The sequence below is a fragment of the Scardinius erythrophthalmus genome (genome assembly GCF_964197995.2).
Source record: "Scardinius erythrophthalmus genome assembly, chromosome: 11".
NCBI classification, from domain to species: domain Eukaryota; kingdom Metazoa; phylum Chordata; class Actinopteri; order Cypriniformes; family Leuciscidae; genus Scardinius; species Scardinius erythrophthalmus.
This window is the reverse complement of record NC_138231.1, coordinates 33355352-33379110: the sequence shown is the minus strand read 5'-3', so window position 1 is coordinate 33379110 and position 23759 is coordinate 33355352. Positions and strand designations below refer to the sequence as shown.

At 37.6% G+C, this 23759-nt stretch overlaps 1 protein-coding gene across 1 annotated transcript; it reads right to left on the bottom strand.

Annotated features, from left to right (window-relative positions):
• Positions 1-818: 818 nt before the first annotated feature.
• On the bottom strand, positions 819-7516 carry LOC308698273 (uncharacterized protein). The gene is made up of 3 exons (XM_081378212.1): positions 7377-7516; positions 3004-3663; positions 819-2067 (listed from the first exon to the last, which is right to left on the bottom strand). The coding sequence occupies exons 2-3, from the start codon at positions 3513-3515 to the stop codon at positions 1929-1931; spliced, it is 651 nt and encodes a 216-aa protein (XP_081234338.1). The 5' UTR covers positions 3516-3663; positions 7377-7516; the 3' UTR covers positions 819-1928.
• Between the last annotated feature and the right edge of the window lie 16243 nt (positions 7517-23759).

Here is a 23759-nt window from a genome sequence, read left to right as displayed (position 1 = left end):
CGAACTCGTATAACAAACATCCTGGGCCAATTAAACCTACTGGATTCAAAGTGATTAAAATGTTAATCAATTGAATTGCATCTTATGACCGCTAGAGGTCAGGGTAGCTGAATAAATGCTGAAGGAAAGCGAGAACTCAGGCAGAATTCGGTGCAACTGTCACAAAGGTTTTTTTTTTATTATTATTTTTTTTTTTATTCTGGTTTCTGGGGTTTTCTTAAGAGACATTTCTATAAGAATCTATTCATAATATCATTTATGCTGATTAAACACACAGGACCGGAATACTGAAAGATTATATGAGCCGATTATGGAGATAGGAATATTGTCAGCACGCATGATAATCGATGATATGTTGCCCGTTTAGTTACCTATGACACGCGTGAACTCGACAATCGATTACTATGGACTTCGACCGAAAACAGGATGTAAAGACAGGTATGTGCGCTGGCTGAAATAACATCATTTTTTATTAATATCTTTCACATCTACTGTCTGCAGTCAGATTCACCCGTGATCACTCTGAAGGAATCACTCACATTAACGTTAGCTGTGCACTTGTATTGACACATCAAGGATGTTAAGAGGCTAAAAGCTGGTTTAAAAATTTGGACTAAACCGCTCAATTCATATGGATTAGTTTTTATGATCTCTTTTTGAACATTTTGAAGTGTCAAAGTGGCATGGCAGTTGCATAGCCTATTGAACCACTCAAAATCATCTTAATTTGTGTTCAAAAAATGAATGAAAGGCTTATGGGTTTGGAATGAGGGTAATTAATGACAGAATTGTTTAGATTTATACTTTATTTTTTATTTATAGCCTATACATAAATATATTTCAGACATACAAGTAGGCAGTAATATTTCTCATTGCCATTTTTACATAAATGTTAATATAAGCAGCTTAATTGTTACAATTCTGTATTGTAAGTTGTCAGCCGATTGGCTATTCAGTGACTTACTGTCATATGTGATATCTGGATTTTATTCTTAATCCAACTAAAGAGTTAACACACACAAAGAGCAATTTATATCTGAGGAATTACTTGAAAAATCTATATTGGCTATAGAAGTTTCCATGACCTTTTACATTTTCTTACAGTTTTACAGTACATGACTGTGGGAACCCTGCTATTCTTTGAATGGCACATCAAGACTGACTAGCATCAATAGTATTTATTTAAGTATAAAACACTCTATATATAGGATATTTATATATGTCATGGCTCATGTCCCTGTAATTTACTCACTCACACAGGCTGTATCTATGACCATACAAATATTACAATACACTCAGAATTGGGTCAAAATATGCATACAGCAAAAGTGACAACAACTGACTAATACACTGAAAATCAACATTCTTTGGTCGCAAAGATTTCATACTCTTTCTTCATCTGCTTCTTTAGGTTCTGGCTCCAAGCTGCCAAGTCATGTTTTCATTTATTCCTCAGTGACATCACTGATTTTTTTTTCTCTTTTTCTTTCTCCGCCTTGCTCTCTCTTTTCAATGTATATGAGTTCATGCTTGTTGATTTCCAGACCCTCATACAGTCTTTTCACCATCTGCTCCCTAGCGCCAAGACAGCCAGACCATAGCTGCGGGGTTGTCTGTACTTGGAAAGTATATTCTTTTAAGATGTCACCACACTGCCAAGATCATTTTTTCAATTTCCTTGTACACAGAGCCATTATGTTTTCATTATGGCTCACAAATGAACATTGGACAAGAGAGGAAAAATATAGTTTGCGTTTCAGTCCTCTGACAATAATTCTGTTTCACACAATAACAATGTAAGGATGGGAGATAACATATATAGAATGTTTAAAGTGATGACATGGTATCACTGTTATTAAAACATTGTGGATAAATACAGAATTTTTCTATTTTTCCAGGTTGGACGGCTTCCCACCGAGTCATTTAGTTTAGCGTGGCTGTCTCATGTTCTTCCTCAGCTGTGCGATCATCTCCACATGCAGGGCTCTTGAAGAACTCTCCAGTCGAGTGGCGATGTCTGACGCGGTACGCAGCATTTCTTCAAAGGAAAGGGACTCCTCTTTTATTCTTAGATAAAGATAGAAAGCAGACACAACATCAGAAATAATCCAAGACAGACAGAGAGAGAGAGAGAGAGAGAGAGAGAGAGAGAGAGAGAGAGAGGGGGGGGTATAGAGGAGAAGGAGGAAATGAACAGGGGCCTCCTCAGGGCCTCAGTTTAGTTTTTCTTAAACCAGGGGCCTCTGAGGGGCTGAAATTCACATTCCTTCCAACTGTCCGGGCTGGTGATGGAAAACCCAGAAACCAGAAACAAAGCAGCATCATTGTGGCTAGTCTGAGGTTCTATGTTTCTATGCAACTCATCACTATGTTTATAAGCATATATTTATTTCTTGTTTAGGATCTTTTTTACAGTTTTACTTGGTTATATATTTACTATCTTTTGCCTGGAAAGTGTTTATGTATATGCAGACTCTTAAGCTGCATTATTTAGTGAGTGGTCTTGAAATTAACTTTAATTCTTTACACAATTTGAATGATAAATTATTAGAAAGTATTACATTGATCAAAAGTGACATTAAAGACATAAAAGATTTATATTTCATATTGGCCTAAATGCTGTTATTTTGAACTATCTATCCAAGAATCCTGAAAAAAAAGTATCAGTTTCATGATTTCTGAAGGATCATGTGACAGCATCAGACAAATTAGTTTAGAGATTTTCATATTAAACATTTTAATACTGGTGCATCCACAAAATCGAAATAAAATAATTCCTAAAATACAATAATAAAATAATGACCTTTGATCTTCCATCACCATTTCTTATCTGAGAGAACCAAATCACATAATTTTGACTCAAAATTTTCTCTCCCACGTATCAAATATATTCCCCCGATTCAGGTTTGTTGCCTTTAAGCATCTTACATTTTTAAAAGCCTTGAAGTTTTGCCTGGAAGATAAGAGGATATGAATGTCTTATTAGGATTCAACTCATCTTACTTCTGAATTCCAGCCGAAGTGTCTAGTGCGTCTCCCTCCAGCTGACTCTCCATCTCCTCTGCTGCTTTTGTCACCACACTCTCACAGCTCACATGATCCTCCCTGATTCCAACAATGTTTTCTTGGATCACCTCCTCATAGCGTTGATCTCCCATTTCTGCTCCGACAAACTGGACCAGATTCTCCATCACTGCCTGGTTCCCATGTTGAACAGCCTTTAGATATGCAACTTCCTCTCTGAAAGCTCGTAACCGTCTAGACATGACTTGGCCGGTGTGGAAGCTGACATAACAGTCGCCGCCTTCCGTCTCTGGCAGGGTTTGAAAAAGTGGCCTGGTTCTGTCTGGCTCATCCCCGGCTGCATGGAAGATTGGAGCAGAGGAGTTGCCAGTGACCACAGGCCCGGAGACGTCACCTGATCCCAACTCTCCATCATCACCACTCTGGCAGTAGACTGGCATCACTAGGAGTGTGAAGAGCAAAGTGCCCAGTGTTGAGTGCAGCCTCATCATGACCCAGAAGAGTCCCGGAATAACCTCTACGACCTGGGACTTGATGGAGTGATGGATGAGAACCCAAGCGATGAGAAATCCGAGGTCCCTCTTGACCCTCTCAAAGTTTTTCCACACAATCACCACTGCTGCAAAGCTCTGACCTCATCTGTGAAGAAATAAACAGAAGCTCAAATCCCTAAAAAGTCTGATTCTTAAAGGGTTAGTTCACCCAAAAATGAAAATTCTGTCAGTAATTACTCACCCTCATGTTGTTCCAACCGCGTAAGACCTTCGTTCATCTTCGGAACACAAATTAAGATATTTTTGATGAAATCTGAGCCATGTCTCACTCCTCCATAGGCTTCTATGTGACCGAAACTTGCTGGCCCAGAAAAGTTATTAAAGAGATCGTTAATATAGTCCAAGTAACTCCAGTGGCTCAATCTTAAGTATATCAAGCGACGAGAATACTTTTTGTGCGCAAAAACAAACAAAAATAACGACTTTATTCTACTATTCATTTCCTTCTCTCTGGGCCTCGTAGTGTTTTTGCGCTGCGCGTCTGTGTTGCACGTCATCACGCATCACACACATGACCGGCGTCGGCCAATAGTGAGCCTACGTGGTGACGTGTAACACAGACGCGCTGCGCAAAAACACTACGCGAACCAACTAGAGGTCCAGAGAGAAGGAAATGAATAGTGGAATAAAGTCGTTATTTTTGTTTGTTTTTGCGCACAAAAAAGTATTCTCGTCGCTTGATATACTTAAGATTGAGCCACTGGAGTCACTTGGACTATATTAACGATCTCTTTAATAACTTTTCTGGGCCAGCAAGTTTCGGTCACATAGAAGCCTATGGAGGAGTGAGACATGGCTCAGATTTCATCAAAAATATCTTAATTTGTGTTCCGAAGATGAACGAAGGTCTTACGCGGTTGGAACAACATGAGGGTGAGTAATTACTGACAGAATTTTCATTTTTGGGTGAACTAACCCTTTAAGTCTCCTCAAGTGAAAATATACATTACTCTTCAAAAGATTTGAGTGGGTAAATTTTTTAAACGTTTTTATAAAGAAGTCTCTTATGCGTGCTAAGGCTGCATTTATCTGACTACGTACAGTAAAACAGTAATATTGTAAAAGATTTTTACAATTTAAAATCGCTATTCTATTTTAATATATTTTAACAAGTCATTTGTTCCTGTGATGGTGAATTTTCAGCATCACTACTCCAGTCTTCAGTCACATGATCCTTCAGAAATCCTTCCAATATGCTGATTTTGGCATTTTTAAAACTGTGATACTTTTCTTTTTCAGGATTCTTGGATGAATAGAAAGTTCAAAAGAACTGCATTTTTTCAAACAAAAAAAACTACCTGAACATAACAATCTAAAAGTCTTGACTGTAACTTTGAATTAATTTAACGCATTCCTTGCTGAATAAACATTTTAATAAATAAACAGTAGTATATGTGTGTGCAGAAAATGGGTATTATATTGTATATTATAGATACCAAACTGACTTCTAATAATTTCCTGTAACTTAGGTTAAAATGTGACAGATAATTGAGAGGTCAGGGGATGAAAGAAGTTTATTTATTTGTGAAACTATACTGTCTGCTAACTGTAGCCTACTGTGAAAGTGAAATCAACCAGTCATTTTTACAGGGTTTTCCGGAGCATGTGGTGGGGGGCTTCCTGCTGGTGTTTGTAGTGAGCACATTCATTTATGTGAGGGCCCTGAGGTGTAGCACATGACCCTCTGAGAAAGGGAGGCTGTTTGTTTAGTCTTGCATGTGCAAGGATGAGTGCTCTCTACTGCACTCGCTCTCTCATTCTTCGCTCTTTCAAAGAAAAAGTGTGACTCCCATTTTAGATAATACAATCAGGCTTGCAAAGAACATATATCTAATATATATATATATATATATATATATATATATATATACATATACATATGGGCTATGTTCTCTGAAAACAAGTCTTATTATCAATTTTGCATCTTAAGTATAGCTTAGGATGTTTAGTTATTTTTGCAGCAAAAATGTAGTTAAGTTATTATAGCTCCTGCTTTCTGATGTAGGGAGGACTCATCACCTCATCCCTCATGTCTCCAGATGTGACTGAACTGAACACACACAATTTCTTTCAGTGTCCTGTCTACTCCAGGGCGTCCCAACACTCCTCTCAACATCTGGAAACATGTGAAATACGATATCTGTCTTCAAGGGTAGAAAGCAGCTCTTTTCCACAAAGTGAGAACTTTGGCTTCTGCGGTGTAGCAAAGTTCAGAAAAAAATATGGACGTATATATATATATATATATATATATATATATATATATATATATATATATATATATATATATATATATATATATATATATATATATATAATTTAGGAATAACTTAAGGATTGGGGTAGGGATATCGTTATATGTATATATATATTGCATTAGTGTAGAATATCAAATCTGCAGTCGTCTTTTTTCTCTGGGGGTCATCTCCCTAATTTAATCCTAACCATATCCCTACCCCAATCCATAAGTTATTCCTAAAATCAGAGGGAGAGGGAAATGATAGGTGATTAATACAGATGTAGAAGCACCTAACCCTGGTTGTAAGCCTAAATTTAATATAAACTATAAACTTGTCCCTCAAATCCTATTTGTTTGATTGGAATGTTGTTCCAGGATCAACAAAGATGTTGGTGAAATCAGGTTCTGCTGCATTCGGACAAATAAAACTTTTTTTTGTTTTGTTTCATTTTTAGTCATTGGTTACCTAGCCTATCAAATCTGTTTGCATCTTTTTTTTTTACATTTAAAATGAACTAAGATACTATCAGCGTTTATCAAGCTCTTTTAGTAAACGAGTATCATCAAGAGCATCTGTGCCTCTCACCTCTCACTTTCAGTGCCTCTCACTGAAATGTTTTTGCAGGATTTTAAGATACAAGTCTTAATGTGTAAAATTTATTGAGATGAGAAATATTAAAACTGTTTTTCATATCTTTGAATGATGCATATTATTCGTAAACCAAATGCAGTCATGTGCAGACATAATTTTTAGATGTACTAATCAACAATGTGCACAAATGCCTTGATTTGATTAGCGGCTCCATTTTTATCACACACAACTCCCCGCACTGCCAATCCAGAGCTTGTAATTTTTTACAACGGAGAAAACAATTAAACATTTTAGACACTTAAATGATACTATTGGAACAATAAATACCCATTTAAACAGCACTTTTAACCTTTATGTTTCCTTCAGGAATCTTTAATAGTATTCATTGTTTCATTCCAAAAATAAATGCCAAACCAGTTCAAAGCAGAGGAAATGCAGTATATTTTTAATGATAACAAAGTCTAATGCTCAGTCCAAATAAAAAGGGCACAATTAACCTTCAGTATTAATGCCAGGTGTCTGGAAGTTTTCATGTTCACCCTTGTGCTAAAACTCATCCATCAGAGCAGATGAAACATTTGCAAAATTGCAATATTGTAAGACTATGCAAATAAGCCACAAGTCTCTTTGAATGGAAAGTACAAAAGTTGCTTTTACAGTTTTTGGCTTAATGTAAACTTATGAAATGAAAGAGAATTTTTGTAATTACCCATAACAACTCATCACGTGTGCTGAAAGCAAAAAGTAAACACAAAAAAAAAAAGTAGAAATAGAGTAACAGGATATATTTAAAACTGGATACATTTACACAAATCACTAAATCAATGAATCATGCAGTCAGTCTGTGGTCAGTTTCGCAGAATGCAGAAAAACTAGCTCTGCCATATTCATCAAGACGTGTCTTGTTTTTCAAGGTAGAAACAAGAATAAAATCAAATTCTCAAAGCCAAAAACTGACAGAACTCACCAGAATCTTCTGCCATGTCACAAGTTAGAGCCATGTGTCTGGTCAAATGTTCAAAGCTCCATTCTTTACTTTGCCATTCAAAGGCAGAGAAGTGGAGCACATAATCAGCCTGCCTTAAACCTCTTTTCACTTCTTCCAACAAAGTTTGGGAACCTGAAAGTCTGTGCCCCTATTTGGAGACTGGAAGGGGAGGGAGTGTTTATAAAAAGGGTGAAACTCAATGATTTCTTTCTTTTGTGGTCAGGAGAGTGAGGGAGAGAGAGAGTGCAGGAAAAGAATATAAGGGGGAGTGTGTAGTAATCTAGTTCACATCTGTGTCCTGATGTCTGATAAAGTACGAGAGTTTCGTAGAAATGGGGAAAAGTCTTTTAATGACCATGCCGGATTTTCACTCAGCCATTCATTTTAATAGTGATAATGTTGAGATATGAGTGAATGAAAGCTGCTAAAAACACAAAAAGATCTTTCGGCTCTGAACTCCACAATACATTTTCCCCCAACTTCACAATAGTGAAAACCAGTTATAAAACCATCACATGAGCTTTTCAAACACAAAGTTTATCCATCATTACCTGTTAAAAGATAAGAACATAAAGCTCTCTTTGCAACAACTAAGGGATTTAACGCTTACTCGGTCAGCCAATGTCAGTCAGATATACCATCCTGAAATGAAATGCATTTAAATGTACAATCCTATAACAATTACTTTGTTTCAGTTGTATATTTACTCACACATTATTTATGACACATTGTTCGTGTTTTTTATTTATTTATTTTTTTATAAATGTTTTTATATATATGGCTGAACAACTCTATTGATAGCGATATCTATGGCAATATATACGTCTAGCTCCCCCTCACTAGATGTCCAGCGAGGAGGAGCGAATGTAATGTGGGCCTAATGGGTGGAGCTAGAATATTCAACCACACACTATCCCTATAGAGCTGGTAAGTCCCGCCCCTTCTGCAAAACCCCGCTGGACCTCAAAGTTGAAAAACCGTCAATGCAAGTGAATGGGAGAAAATAAATATTTTGAAGTGAATTTTTTATATAACTTTTCGTGTAAAGAATGATACAATTTAGCGGGTAAAAGTTTGATATGGTTAGACTTTGTGTGAGAGCACTTTGTGGACTACAACTCTTCGCTGCTTTCGATGCATTTGAAACGTCAACACCACTAGCACACGGACACTAGCTCACGGATCCCGCTAAACATGGCTGTGTCTTTGGTGCACTTCACCGCCTTCTTTCAGGGAGAGGACAAAATCGTTGAAGTTGGTGAAAACCACGGGTAAGTCAACTTTATGGGGTGACGTCACATAGGCGACATGTAGTCTTTCTCGTTATGTCTTTTCCACAACTGCTAGCCGAAGAATCATACCATATACTGTCAAACTCGTAACATGAAAAGTTATATAAAAAATTCACAGACAACATATGTTCAATTCATGGCACAATTCAAACGGGACCAGAAAATATTTATTTTCTCCCATTCACTTGCATTGACGGTTTTTCCACTTTGAGGTCCAGCGGGGTTTTACGGAAGGGGCGGGACTTACCAGCTCTATCTACAACTCTATCCCTCCACCCCATTAGACGTCCAACTCCGAAAAGGTGGACCAAGTGTTCCGCACATGTCCTGAAAAGTGAAGCCAAAGCGTCTCGATCACCCCCAGGTGGTTGGTGCCAGTATAGATCATAAACCCCTCCCTCCCCATGCAGTCTAATGGGCGATGTAAACTAAACAATCAAATTACACTTCAAAAAACATTTTTTCTAAAGATGTTTGGTAGTTTTAATCACGCTAATGTAAGTTTAAGTGTTCGTTTTTTGAAAGACGTTTGGTCTTAGTTAGTCATTTGATGCTATAAAAACAAGAATGTGACGTCATGATTGACAGTTGTGATTGAGCGCTTCTCTGAACAAAGTAGTCTGACTTTTTGGGGGATTTTCAGGAGGAGATTGGAGCTTCAACTTTAATTTCTACATGTCCATAACTGTTTATTTCACAATGAGTTGCTCTGCAGTAAACTGCACTAACCGTTTCTGTAGAGTGTGGACTTGATATCACAACTCCACTTCACGCTCACTACTGCGCAGACTCGGGTCCCGCGTTCACTACTGCGCAGACTTAGGTCCCGCGATGACTACTGCGCAAAATTAGGTCCCAAATCAGCAAAAGATGTCAGCGTCAAATTAGGACTTCAATTTTCACCAATGGAAGAGAGTGAAGGGTCGTTGTCCATCTTTTTTTACAGCTGGACTATCCCCACACCATCAGACGTCCAGAGAGGTGGGGCTGGACGTCATTTGACTCTGCAGTTAGTACTACTCGATAAATACGGCCGGCCGGCACACACTCACTCATTCATACTTTGCTTCGGAGCCGAGCGGTTGTGACAGCGATCGCTCATTCCAGTCATCCTTCATCTGAGTGGATTCCTGTGGCAGAGAAACAGCGATTTTAATTGCTTTAGAGAGCTTATCCTATGGAGATCTCTCCTGCCGGTCTGTGTGCGCATCCAGCGGTGATTCGCCTCCTGAGAGAGCTGTGCACGGAGAAGTGCAGTTCTGTCCGTGTGTTTCTGGATGCCGAGTCCTCTCTGCAGTTACCTTGTCCGCCGCCACTTCTCATAGCAGAGCCGCGGTCTGGTCAACACTTTGGGAGACCTGAGGGTTACAGTGGGAGCTCTTCCGCCGGGTCAGTCCCCACGGACCTGAGACCGCGTCCCGCATATGTGCCCAAAATTCCCACCACTCCTTTCATGGACCAGGTGGTGTCCTTGCAAGCAATGCCCCCGGAGGAGGCAGACTCAGCCCTCGCGTTGCTGTGTCCTTTTTTCCGCATTGAGTGTTTACATGGACCACACGCAGAGCTTCAGAAGCTCAAAACAGCTCTTTGCCCGACCGGTCATCCCTGGGCTAGATGCCCAAATGCTGTGATTCCCCTTGGGTAATCCCATATAAGTTCTGTCCATGATACGGTTTCTCTGTTGGTAAACCCATGTCTCTCCCTGGGCAGTTCTGCTCTGCATTGGTAGTAGCTCCTCCCTGGCTAGGCAGGACCTACTGTAGAGATCTTCCATGTAATACTGCCCCACGGGTCTGTCTATATGTGTATCCACCACAATCTACTTCCTTTTTGGTAGGGTGTGGCCTTCGTAGGACTAGGCATGCTTCCCCAGCGTTAACAACGCATTTTCATGGCTGAAAATGATGGGAATCGAGATCCGAAGCACTTCCACGTGAAGTATCACGATAAGAGGAACAGCAGCTACGATCGTCTCCAGAGTAAGCCCTGTCCCTTCCATCCCTTTGGTATGGAGGACTACTCTCCTTGGGCTTACATGGGGCGCTGGGTAGGTTACAACTGTGTGGCCAAAAGGCACGCTACGGCTTGCAAGCATCTGCGTCTGCGACACTCGTAACACAGTTCAGTGGCTGAGGCCCTTTCCACAGGGACCCCAATACGTCAGCATCGACGTAACATCCCCGTTCCCTCCTAGGGTACGAGGGTTACATCAGTAGCCGAGACGTTCACAATATTATTTGTCTTTATTGTAATTTTGATCAAATAATTGCAGCCTTTGTGAGAAGAGACTTCTATGAAAAACAAAGGAACAATTTGTCAAACACATGAAAAGGGAAAGTCAAACACGTGAAAGTCTCTTAAAGTAATGTTAATCGCAGACTTATTTCACTCCTAAATTGAAAACCGCAATTTTAAAAAGAATTCCCAAGTGATGGTGTAGTGGCGTTTACTGCCAAAAACAATAATGGACATGCCAAATACATCTGCAAACATCGTACAGTTCATACAGAGACACAAAAGAACAAGTTTGAAAGTATATTAAAAATAATTGATTTATTTTGATTAACTAGCTCCCTGGGCCAATGCAGGATGGAAACAGGATAGAATCATGTTCCTCTTCTCCTCATGGTTTATATTTTGTCATCACTCTGATTGCAAAGTTGTTCAGGCAGTTTCAGATGGACACTGTTTATTCATTGTGTAAACTTGCCAATGTGCTTTAGATTTTGGATGAGAAATGTACGTGAATGTCACTAAATACTGTAATGTTCTCAGCACAGAGAATTAAACAACTGAAACTATATTCTATAAACTACATTCTTTTAACACAATTAATGTAGGTCAAAAACAGGACGCATGTTATATGAATGAGAACATGCTTTTTGTCAACCCACACTTAAGACTTTGACTGTAAACTGTAACTTTGTTTGTTAACGGCACAATTCAGCTGTAGATTGCAGCGATGAAGCAATAACAATGGCTAAAAGTTGAAACTAGAGTCATGCTTTACTAAGAAGCAATAAAAATCGCTTGAAAACAACTAAATATAGCATATTTGGCAGATGCATTTATCCAACTGCTGACCTTCAAGCCGCTTGTCAAGTTTCTGTATTTAGTGTTTAACTGGTGAAGTTCAACCGTCTCTGTTTACTGGTGTAAGGATACCAGAATATACACTTTTTTTAATCAAGATGAATTATTCAGTGTCTTCCACAATCGTGGACCTCTGGTCATCTTTGGAGAGCAAATAAAAAAGTGACATGGTTTTATGAGATGAGGTTAGGTAAATTGTATGCCTAAACATTCAATATTCACTGTGAAACTAGCTTTTTAAAATAAATGAATAACAAAACACACACACACACACACACACACACACACACACACACACACACACACACACAAAAGGTCTGTTTAATTGTTATGGAGCTTACTATTCTGATGTTCTGTATAAGGCAACTGACTTGAATATATATAATTTAAGTGACTGGATTTTTCTTTTATACAGACATACTCTATTGTATGTTTGTTGGCTTTATTTATTTAGGAGCCAGTCCATCTGCACTCAGTTATCTAAACTCAATTTTAAAACTCCTTGTAAATCAGATTTTATTGAATTTACTTGCCATTTGCCTCAGAGGGGTGCAACTAAGAAGCAGACTACACAAACCAGATGTTTTCCGATTTATAGATCTGTTGTAGGATGCAATTCTTCTAATTGTCATTATACTTAAGCCAAATAGATGTAAAAGTAGCTTTGTGATTCTAATTATATCATAAATGTATACATTTCTGATCTTTCTTTAATAAAGAGATCATTTTGACACTCGTTTGGAACAGAAGTGTTTTGGAATTGGCTGAAAGAAAAAAAAAATTGGTAGATAAAAGGATTTAATTTAGTCAATCTCCAAATTTGATTTGAAAGCCACATATATTTCAGCTGGGATCACTGTTCTCTGTCTGGGAAATAATAGTTTGGACCACTAAGCAGTTGAGCGTCCAGTGGAGAGCTATAATTGGGCTGGTGGTCCTGACTGCTCACAGGATGTTTGACTCATCAAATCTTCTCTATCTAGAACCATTTCCTGTGTTTATTTCCTACTGAATTAATTGTGCATGATTTCCGTAGCTAATATTTAAACCATCTCATATCTACTCTCTGTGTGATGTGAAATGTTTCTCACCTGCAGTGTAGTGCTTTGCAGTGGCTGGAATAACTGTGCTGCAAGTAATATACAATATATAATCAAATAGAAAAAAATATTGATGTGAATTAAAATGAATTTAAGAAATAAATTAAAATGTAGAATTGCTATGTACTGTAGATTGTTAAGGGCTAAAAAGAACGTTTTGTCTTACAATGAATGTCTCGTGCAACTGATGCCGTCAGGTGATGGCAACATGTCTCTTAAGTCGCTTATAAATAGACAGTTCACCCCAGAATAGTACGTACATCTGCCCTGTTGTGTAAAAAAATCCAGTGGGTCAGCATTGTTAAATGCACACATATGGGTGTCACATCCCCGGCTGTCAAAGTCAAAGGGCGTCCCAGTCAGCATCCTTTCCTCTAATGCTGAGGTCAGTGAACATTAAGGGGGTGGAACATGAGCCAGACAGGATCTATTAAAGTACTGCGTCAGATATGATTCACATTTGCATTATGAAACTGAGACAGGTTGTTTTTTAAAAGTCACATGTTCACTTTCAATTGTCCTTGCATGCATGCACTCTAAATTCAAATTCACCAGTGGTAAAGAAAACACTTAACCCAGGGCTGTCAATTCAAATAAAATGTTAATTGAATTTATTACATGAAATGTTTTGATTAATCGATTGACAATTTGAGTTATGATTAATTAGATGAAATTAATCACATACTGTATATAAATGTTTACAAAGAAAAGCTCCCAAAGATAATTCTGTGAAATTACGTTATGGCAGCATGGGTGAAACCACTGAAAAAAGTGCTTTTGTTTTATATCCATTTCACTGAACATAAACCTGCAGTCCACATAAATCCATCCATTTAATTAAATTAACACGTTAAATTGACAGTCCTAAATCAAACAGAGGTTCTCAAAGACAGCTAACAAGCAGCAGAAAATATGACCAAACCAAGCATGTACGTTGATGTGATACACTTTTGAAACCAATTATGCTGCAAACCACCTCACCAAATCCCTTAAAGCAAAGAGTTGGCTGCTTAAATGCAGTGTAAGAACTTCATATCTAATTGCTGGCATGCTAATTGTGTCCCACTTCATTGCGCAGAGTGCTAAAAACTTGCACGGCTCATAAACCACAAGAGATTGAATGGGCTGATTGGCTTCTGTTCATGATTTCATGGCTGCTTCTCTCTATCCATTAAGAATAATTGTATTTATTTATTTCCTTTTCAATCTGTTTTTACGTGACGTTCCTCTTACATCTCACAGTCTAAAGAAGCCCACATTACCACTTCAACCTGCAATTCAGTACAATTGAGAACAAGTGTGTTGTGGGCAAAATTGAATGGGAGCTTGACTGTGCAAACAGTTAGGTAATCCGATCTCATTTTGTAAACACAAATTAATTGCTTTTACCCTTGGCCCCCTCGCAGTTCAGGATCAAAGATGTTTAAAAGAGAAGAAAACCATTTAAAATTCCCAAGTGCTGTTGTAAGTAGTGCTCCAAACTAAATCTTTTACTTGGATCATAATCTTTTGGATCAATAAATGGCAGAGTGTCCTAAAGAGCGCCGCTGACAGGATACAACAGTGTGTTATTCACATGATGAAACCGCTGCATATGGCAAAAAAAAAAAGAAGTTGAGTATCTCTGCCAAGGAAAATAAATAAAACGTATTAGCCAGTGATTTATGTCCTCCCTAAATCATTGCAAAAGGAGGAAGATGCTGTGTAACATTTGTAACATGAAAAGACCAGTGAAATACAGGCTCTTATAAACCACTAAACCGCTTTGCTTCTGTCAGTCTTCTCCTCAAGGACAACTAGTTGCCTTTGGCTAAGCTGTAAAACCTTTTGCTGAGATTGGAAACATTTTATGGTATATTCGATATCCAGGATTGGTCACCGGATTGGCCTAGCTGAACAACTAATATATACAGTAGAACACAAGAGCAAGAAAAATCACAAATGAGATCTCTTTAATATCTCATGTGTCTCTTCAAGCATTTCAGAGATCACGTGGATACATTTTATTCAACAGTTAACAATAAGTTAAAGGGATCCATCCAAAAATGAAAATTCTCTCATACATCCCAGATGTATGACTTACTTCTGTGAACACAAACAAAGATTTTTAGAAAAATAATCCATCCTGTCAGTCCATATAAAGCAAGTGGATGGATCCTTCATAGTTGATTCTTCAATAATCCATAAAAACCCTGTGGATCACTTGAGTTATTGGTGACTTTTTGACTTATTTATTTTATTTTACACTGTTCTGGCCTTGAGCTCTTCCTCTAGATTTATATGAGTGTCAATACTTTTGGGAGTATTTTGTGTAGTGTGCAATTTTACATGATGTTATGTTATAGTAAAATTAGTATTATATTGTATTAAATTAGTACACTGTATTATATTGTATTAGTACAGTATATTATAGTTACAGGGCCCTATTTTAATGATCTGAAACGCAAGTGTCAAAGCGCAAAGCGCAAGTAACTTTGTGGGCGGGTCTTGGCGCTGTTGCTATTTTCCCGGTGGGATAAATGACTCTTGCGCCAGGCGCAAATCTAAAATGGGTTGGTCTGAAGTAGCTTCATTATTCATATGTGTGGTTTGGGCGTAATGTGAAATAAACCAATCAGAGCGTCATCTCACATTCCCTTTAAGAGCAGGCTCGCTTGTTCTAAAGCGGATTCCTATTATAACGGCGGATTTGCCAGGCGCGCACCAGGAGCGGTTCACAGCCGAGGAGAGCAACGCTCTCGTCAGGGACGTTGGGGATGGAGAAACCCACCCAAATTAACTTCGGTTAAAAAGGCGTATGATAATTTGGGTAAATGAGTAAGCTAGATGTATGCTTTTATAATAAATTGTCTATCTATCTATCTATCTATCTATCTATCTATCTATCTATCTATCTATCTATCTATCTATCTATCTATCTATCTATCTATCTATCTATCTATCTATCTATCTATCTATCTATCTATCTATCTATCTATCTATCTATCTATTTATCGTAATAATGTATGATTTGCAAAAATGAAAACAGCTGCTTCTGTGTAGATGAGAGAATCAAAGTGTATGCGCGTTGTGCACACGCTACATTGATTATGGCCAAGCATGCGCCCTTAAAATAGCATATGAATAACATGCGCAACGCGCCACTGACTTTAAACAATTTTTTCCTGTTTAGTGGCGCAATTGTTTTCTAAACCTGCAAAATAGCATGAAGGAACGTTTGCGCCGGAACACGCCTCCTTTTTTGTGCTGAACCGCCCAGGGAGCGCAAGTTCATTCCCTAGTTTAGCGACGTGCTTCTGTGGAGGGAAAAGCGCGCTTTGCGCGGGTGCAAAATAGGAATGATACATGCGTCGGTGTACAAAGTCAATTGCGCTGGGTGCAAGATAGGGCCCATAGTGTTAAAACACTCTTGACATCATATATTTCTTGTTTTTTGAGTGTTCAAATTTAGTTTAGTTTAAAAATACTTCACTCAATATCGCATACATGAATTACCCGTAGCAGATCTATACAGGTGGAGCTGGGGAAGGTGGAGGGTTTCAGGCAAATGCTACCCAAGTAGTTGAAGGTTGAGCAGCGAGCTCATTGGCTACTGATACAGCAGGAACCAATCAGCTGTGCCCTATGATGTGATTACGAACAGGTTGAGTTAAAAGACTTATTAGCCTGCACCATCTAGAGTTTCATGACAGAACATGGTATTTTATCTACAAGGGATCGAAATGGATTCTTGATATTAATTGTGTGTTAAAGTGCCATGGCAACTAGAGAAGCAGCTGCTCAGCCTGAACATAATATCTTCATGGTTTCCTCTCAGCGGATCAGCAGTATCATAAAACAGTTTTCTAAGTCAGCAGGCCATGGAGAATTCCCAGAATCAGAGACTGCATGGCAAAATTCTCAATTGTTGTCTTGTGTCTGCTGTAATAAATACTGGATTACAGATCTTATGCAAGTCCGCTTCACCTCCGGTGTACTGTGCTGTCACAGCAATTTGGTGCTACAACAGACCTTGTCCTCTACTTTCTATGTTTAGCATTTTGTCTGCACAGTGTCAATAGGGTAAATGTCCAGACAGTCTCCTTGTTCACCTTGGGATGTGTGGTCTGCTCAACCATTATCAAACTGCACCTGTGCTTAAATTAAAGTGTCATGGGTTCAGAAGAGAACAATGCTGTCTATAGAAGCATCTCACATTACTATGCTTGGATGCTAATAGCTGATGGTAGGAATCTGCTCACAGTGAAACAGCTATCGCCATATCACGTTTAATTCAACTGAAAGGATCAAATGGGGACATTATTAATCTCCCTAAATATATCTCAGAACTAGAGCTGCGTTTGATATTTCTATTTCATTTGATTTTATTAAAAGCCATTTTGCACACACACATTTATAACATTTATCATGAAGGTGGCTTTGTGCCTGATGTAAGAACATTAAGATATAAATAGAGAGAAATTAGCTTTTAGATATTTTACATTTACATTTACATTCCGGACAAAACTGGAGCAAACATAGTGAGCCTGCTTTAGGTACAGTAGACAGATCAATCATATAGTTAGACTCACGGAGAATTCACCCTTGCCCTCACCTGTTTTTGTTATTGTGGAAATGTCTACAAAGAACACAATCTATTGATGATGATAAATTCTGGTTGTTCATGTTAATGAGGAGTGTTTCACTTTGGGAGATTGCTGAGCTAATGCTTCAGTGAGAAGGCTTTGTGCGCTGGACACACTCGAGTACATTAGGCTGATTGCCGCTCCTCCGTTTATACTGGACGCTGGCAAAGGCATCAAATGCCGTCCCAAACATGAACGCTGAAAATGTACAACTATGAGTTTGATATTTGTGTCTGCCTTTGACAAACCATGCCATAATGTGTATTTTTGTAGTTTTTCTTGTGATTTTATGACATTGTTGTGTCTAAAATAGTTGATAGTTGGTTGTGGTGATGGATGACCATGATTTGATTGACACACAGCTGGGTTCAATCACTCATTGCTATGCTTTATGGGAACGCCAATGCAATTAATCCTCTCCAAAGTCATAGCCAATCTGTAACGTTGCTACCTTAAAGGGGGGGTGAAATGCTCATTTTCACTCAATCTCCTGTTAATCTTGAGTACCTATAGAGTAATATTGCATTCTTCATATCTCCAAAAAGTCTTTTGTTTTATTATATTTTTAATTGAAAGATTGGCTGTACCGAGTCTTTCCGGAAAAAAACGAGCGGCTGGGGGCGGGCCGTGTGGGCGAAGCTAAAGCTGTGCTAACGCGCCGAGCTAACAAAACACAGAGACAATAGAAGAAGTTTTACTCACCGAACCTTTATCATTGTGACTGCTCAATCCTTAAGCATTAGACGATCTTCAAATCCGATCTGGGCTTTGTTTATAAAACAATCATCGTCGAAATGCAGGGAACAACAGTCTTGCACAACTCTGTTTATGCTCTGGAAAACAAACTCCATCCACGGGTGCCTTAACGCTGGGTTCTTTGGGAATCTGTGCAGGGTTGTCTTGCCCTGGCAACCAAAAACACACTTCTTTGGTGACACTGACTTCCCAAAAGCCGGGCAGGGCGCTTTGATGGCGAACTGCTTTCACTCTCTTGCTCTGTTTTACGAGTGCGCGCGCGCCCGCGATCTTACCGGAGAAGTGCCCTTAGAACCCATATAAGGAAATTCCGCCCTCTCTTACGTAAGACAGAGCCATACTCGAAAAAAACTTTCCGAAACTTGTGACAAACCGGTAGGACAATTTTTGGAACAAAAATAGCCTACTCCTTCAAACATACAACTTAACTTTTGAAACTTTGACCATGTTTAGCATGGGAATCCAACTCTTTACCAGTGTAAAAAACTCAGTATGCATGAAACAGTAATTCACCCCCCCTTTAAAGTGTTATATAATGCAGTAGATCTCATTTGGTTTTATATTGATTTTCTTTGTATATCCGGAGGATCAACAGATTGTTTGTTCAATTTCCCCCTGAAACCTCTTAACATCAGACATATAATGTCACTGCGGATAAGTTTGAAATTTGTCACCATCTTATTGTGTGCTGTGGTAACCTTACAGAGCCCACAGGTTTAAAAAGCTTTAGATGGTTATCTGGCCCTGTCAATTGGAAAGACAGACTACAAACAAGGTTTTAACACGGCACCGTACTTTGTTTAAATCTGTGGCCATTTATTGAGCGGCACTAAGACTGATGGATAGGAGGGATCTTTTATGTTCAGACACACCTTTTTATTGCCAGACAATGAAGTCCAAGATTAATGGGGTAGGCAAGCTGCTGCTCATGAGCATTAGACCGCTACTGTTGGCAACCAGCCCTAAAAGAGATGAGGCATCACTTATCCAAACATGGCATCTCGTTTTTTGACGATTGTAAGGTCATAAAGTAGGAAAATGTTGTCAGGTAACCTTAAAATGTGCTTTATTTGGTAACATCTAAATGAACTGGTTTTATTAAAAGAAATAAAATTAGGGATGTAGGCTACCGATATTACAGTTCTGGCCAATAATTTGTTTCATTGGTTGATAACTAATAAATGGCCATAATTAAAATGTATACTATACTGTCTAATTACATTTCAAATCAAACACTAAAAACTAAAATTAATTATGTAAAATGCTACGTTTAATAATTTAAGCATCACAATGTGTATGAAAAATGGATATTCATACAGTACACACACACACACCCTGAATATTTTAATGATATAATAATAATAATTTTAATGTTGTCAGCTATATTAAAAATGTGCTTGGTTACTTCTAATTTAGCTGGTGTTTATTCAAATAAAAAAAATTGAGATAATAAAATTATAGCTTATAGTTTCGGTCGAAAAATGGCAAATATTCCAATTTATGCTATACTTTCTAAATAAGTATCAAATAAAACACCAACACACTGTTTTGGCTTTTTGCAGTGTGCATGTCCTGACCATGCTTGACAGGCTTCATTGATTGACAGGATGAGCTGATCTGGGTCAAGGATATGGACCTGAACATGAAATTAAACTTCATGTTGATTTGTAAAGTTATACCGATGTATATTTATCACCAAGCAATCTATTTTTGATTTCTTGACACTATGCACACACACTGTGAAGATATAGACAGGCTGCTTTTCAATGCTGTACTGCAGGTGTTGTCATTTGTGTTGCAGACTGCCTAATTGCTTCATGCTACATGCTGTTAAAATGCCATTGATTTCACACATTCAAGCATGCCTTTAATTCATCCTCATCAAGTAAGTGATAGAATGAAGCTGTTTTACTGTCCCTACATGGGAAAATTAATGAGGAATTCAGGATGATTTATTTTGACCAATAAGCTCCCTGATTGCATGTAACATGACTTTTACATCTGCAATAAAGTAATCTTCACCTCTTCCAACAGTGAAAGTCACAATACTCAATGCTCTCTGGTACCTCCATTTTCACTTATTGCATTTTCAAGGGCATTTTCAGAGTTTTCTATAATTTTTACTGTTCATCTTTTAAGTGTCAGTACAGATACAAGGTTTTATAGAGTAATCTATCTCAGTTTGTGTCAGAATCAGGGTCGAAATCTTCAACAAAATCTAATGAGTGTGTCATGAAAAGAATAAATCACTTGTAACGAGATGGGCCCTTTACTATAAAAGAATGAAAGTAAATCAGCACCAGCTTAATGCTAATAGTCATTGTTTAAGGCATTTTTTTTTTTTTTTTTTTTTACTTGCGTGTTTTGTATGTGTTTGCTTACACTGGGGATTCAATTGTTTCTCAGTTCACTCCTGCAGCTCAACAGTTAGAGCTTGATGCTATAGAATCCAGATATAATAATTTGTATTATATTATATTATATTATATTATATTATATTATATTATATTATATTATATTATATTATATTATATTATATTATATTATATTATAAACATACAAAAAGAAAAGTTCCTGAAATGTAACAATTGCATGTTTTGGCCTTTTGCAGTGTACAGTACATGTCCTAATGACCATATACAGGCTTCATTGATTGCTTTAACCATAAAAAGACATCAACAGAACAGCTTGTAAACCATGTCCAGTTCCAATTACTTCAGAGAAGCCATTCAATGTCCAAAATAAAATCAGGGGATTTCGGTCACTACCTAGTCTATTCTTAATTCTGATATTGATTCAAACATTTAAACTGCACATAAGTCAGTTTTATAATAATAAAGTTATAATAACTTTTTAATGATATAATTATATTTCTACCTATATTGTCTATATGATATAACTATATTTCTTGCACCTTTCTAGAGTTATTTTTTATTTCTAACTATCAAGCTATGAACATTGAATGGCTTCTCAGAGGTAAATGTAACAGGACATTGTTTACAAGCTGTTTTATTGATGTCCTTTTGTGGTTAAAACACTGATTGAACAATTACATGAGACATGATATATTTCGGTAACTTGTACTGCATATAATATAGGCTACTGTTGTTTTGTTGTAATTTATGCTATTCTTGAAAGGTAAATTAAGTTATTACTTTTAATGATTTTTTTCAAGGGGTTTGAAGATATTATTTAAAAGTTAATAAAGACACAGTGTTAAAGCAGTTGGCTTTAATAAGCTTTCCACTAAAAACAATGACTTCTCTGTCTGCTTAATCGGGCTCTACCTAAGGAAAACTCTCTACCATAATGTGAGAAATGGCTCTATTAGGATGTGATTAAGTCCAGATTTAGGTGATTGGGCTGGGTGACAGAGTGAAGAATTGTCCCAGTGTTAAAGGGACACAGGGGGTGCGAGGAATCATATTGTCAGGATTTGAGGTGGTTTGATTGCTGACAGGCTCTTGGTGCGATGAAATTTACTCAAGAGCTCAGTGGGTGATGACAGAGATGGACAGGAGGAGTCAACAGGAGACGTTGTCTTCTCATCGGAATCGGATTGATGGAATGCTGGAAATTTGTTTGGTTTTTTTAGTTCTTTAACTGTGATTCAATGTTAATTGCCTAGAAAATACTGCATCTTTGTTAAACTCTTAAAATTAAGTTAAAAAAAGGTTGTTTTTTGTAGCGATGCATTTGAAAAGCCATTTTTAGGTTCCCCAAAGAACCTTTTTGTGAACAGAATCCTTTTAAAAGAATAATTATTTTTCTTAGTTTGAAAAATATTTCAATAATTTGAAGAACCTTTTTTTTATTGAAAAGATGCTTTTGTGCAATAGAAAGATTCCATGGATGTTAAAGGTTCTTGAAACCATTTATGCCAATGAAGACCCTTTATTTATTTTTTAATATATAGTATATTTAATATCATGTTTTTATATTACAAGATTTTATTTTATGTTTTTTTTTATATGTATTGGATGTAAATCTTCAGTTCAGGCACACATTCTCTTTGTAAGCAATTAGACTTTGCTTAGTACTCCGAGATTCTTCTCAAATTAAATCTTAACCTCTGGACATGAATTCATTTGAATAATGAAATTAAAATGCCTTATACTAGGCCTATTAGGTCTGCTAAGCTTTTGAAGTCGAGGCTATCATTATAAAAATTCGCAAGTACAATGCAACTCCATATGGCATACAAAAACAGGTCTCTTGAGAACTTGACGATTTAGCTTTTTTTTTTGAATGTTGAGAGAATAATAATGCCAGAAATGACATTCTGGTTCCACATGGTAAAACTTGTATCACTGATTGTGTAGAGATCAAAGCATCTTGGATTAGTTGTCTGTGTATCGTGTAATGTGAGAGTATCTGTATTACAGTACATGAGCCTGTTTGGTCATTTTGGCTTTTGCAGGTTCTAAAGTGCCATGATCAAGGAGAAAGATGAAAGGGGACATAAGCCTGTGCTCAAGGCAGTATTCTTTGGATATCTACACTGTGTAACTCTGCCTTCACTGTAAAAAAAAACTGTAAATTTACAGGAAACGGTCTGTATTTTTTTACCGAATTTTGCCGTTTTGTCATTATACAGTGAATACCTGTTATTTTACAGATATTTGTTGTAATTTAAAGGTCCACTATTAAATTTACAGGTAATTGCTTTTATTTTGGTTTTACGTTAATTTTACGTTTTTTAAAGGAAATTCTCTGTAATTTTATATGGTTATGTGTAATTTTACATAAAAAATTAAGTAATATTTTACAGATTATTTCTGTGGAATTAGAAAACAGAGAAAGAAAACAAGAAAATAAGGTATAACTGCAGAAATCAGCAGTCACTTAACATGTTTTCCTTAAAGATTATTAAGCATGTGGGGGTTAAAGTGAGTTTTAAGATTTGTACACACATTAGGCAAGCCTATTTAATTATTTATAGTCTTTTAATTTTGTCTTGCAAATAGATGTTCATTTTGATCATCATTTGTATTTGCCCGTAAATTTCATTTAGGCCTATATTTTATGTCTTTTATGAATCGTTTTTCCAAATCTGCGTGGCTTTGTGTGCGTTTGTATGTATGTGTGTGTGTGTGTGTGTGTGTGTGTGTGTGTGCCCGCGCGCGCGCAGATTCAAATTATCCGCCATTACGTTTCGTTGCTGCTAGTCCCGCCCACAACAGTTAGCTACAGGTCTGTCTCTGTCGTCGATCTGTGTCAAGGGCAAGCGGGAGATTTGAAGTTTCAGTCTACGCTCGTGAAGTAGTCGTGGATTGTGATCACAGTGGTTCAAAGCTATAATCGTATTCGACAGAAGCAGCCAGCCGTGAGCAGGAGCGCTGAACACATATTAGTTGTTTGTAGTCTGGGTGTCAGTCCAGAAATAACGCGCCCTTTTTCAGTGAGCCTGGTTCGTCGTCACAGCAGACCTCATCCCGACCGATCAACGGCTGAGGTAAGAGTCTCATACTACATGTGTGTACGATATTTTATATT

Excerpts from the sequence above, each read along its gene's own strand:
- LOC308698273 (XM_081378212.1), bottom strand. The coding sequence starts at position 3,515 with ATGATGAGGCTGCACTCAACACTGGGCACTTTGCTCTTCACACTCCTA. Across the intron at positions 2,068-3,003 it reads ACTTCGGCTGGAATTCAGAA|AATAAAAGAGGAGTCCCTTT; the intron begins GTAAGATGAGTT and ends TCTTTATCTAAG.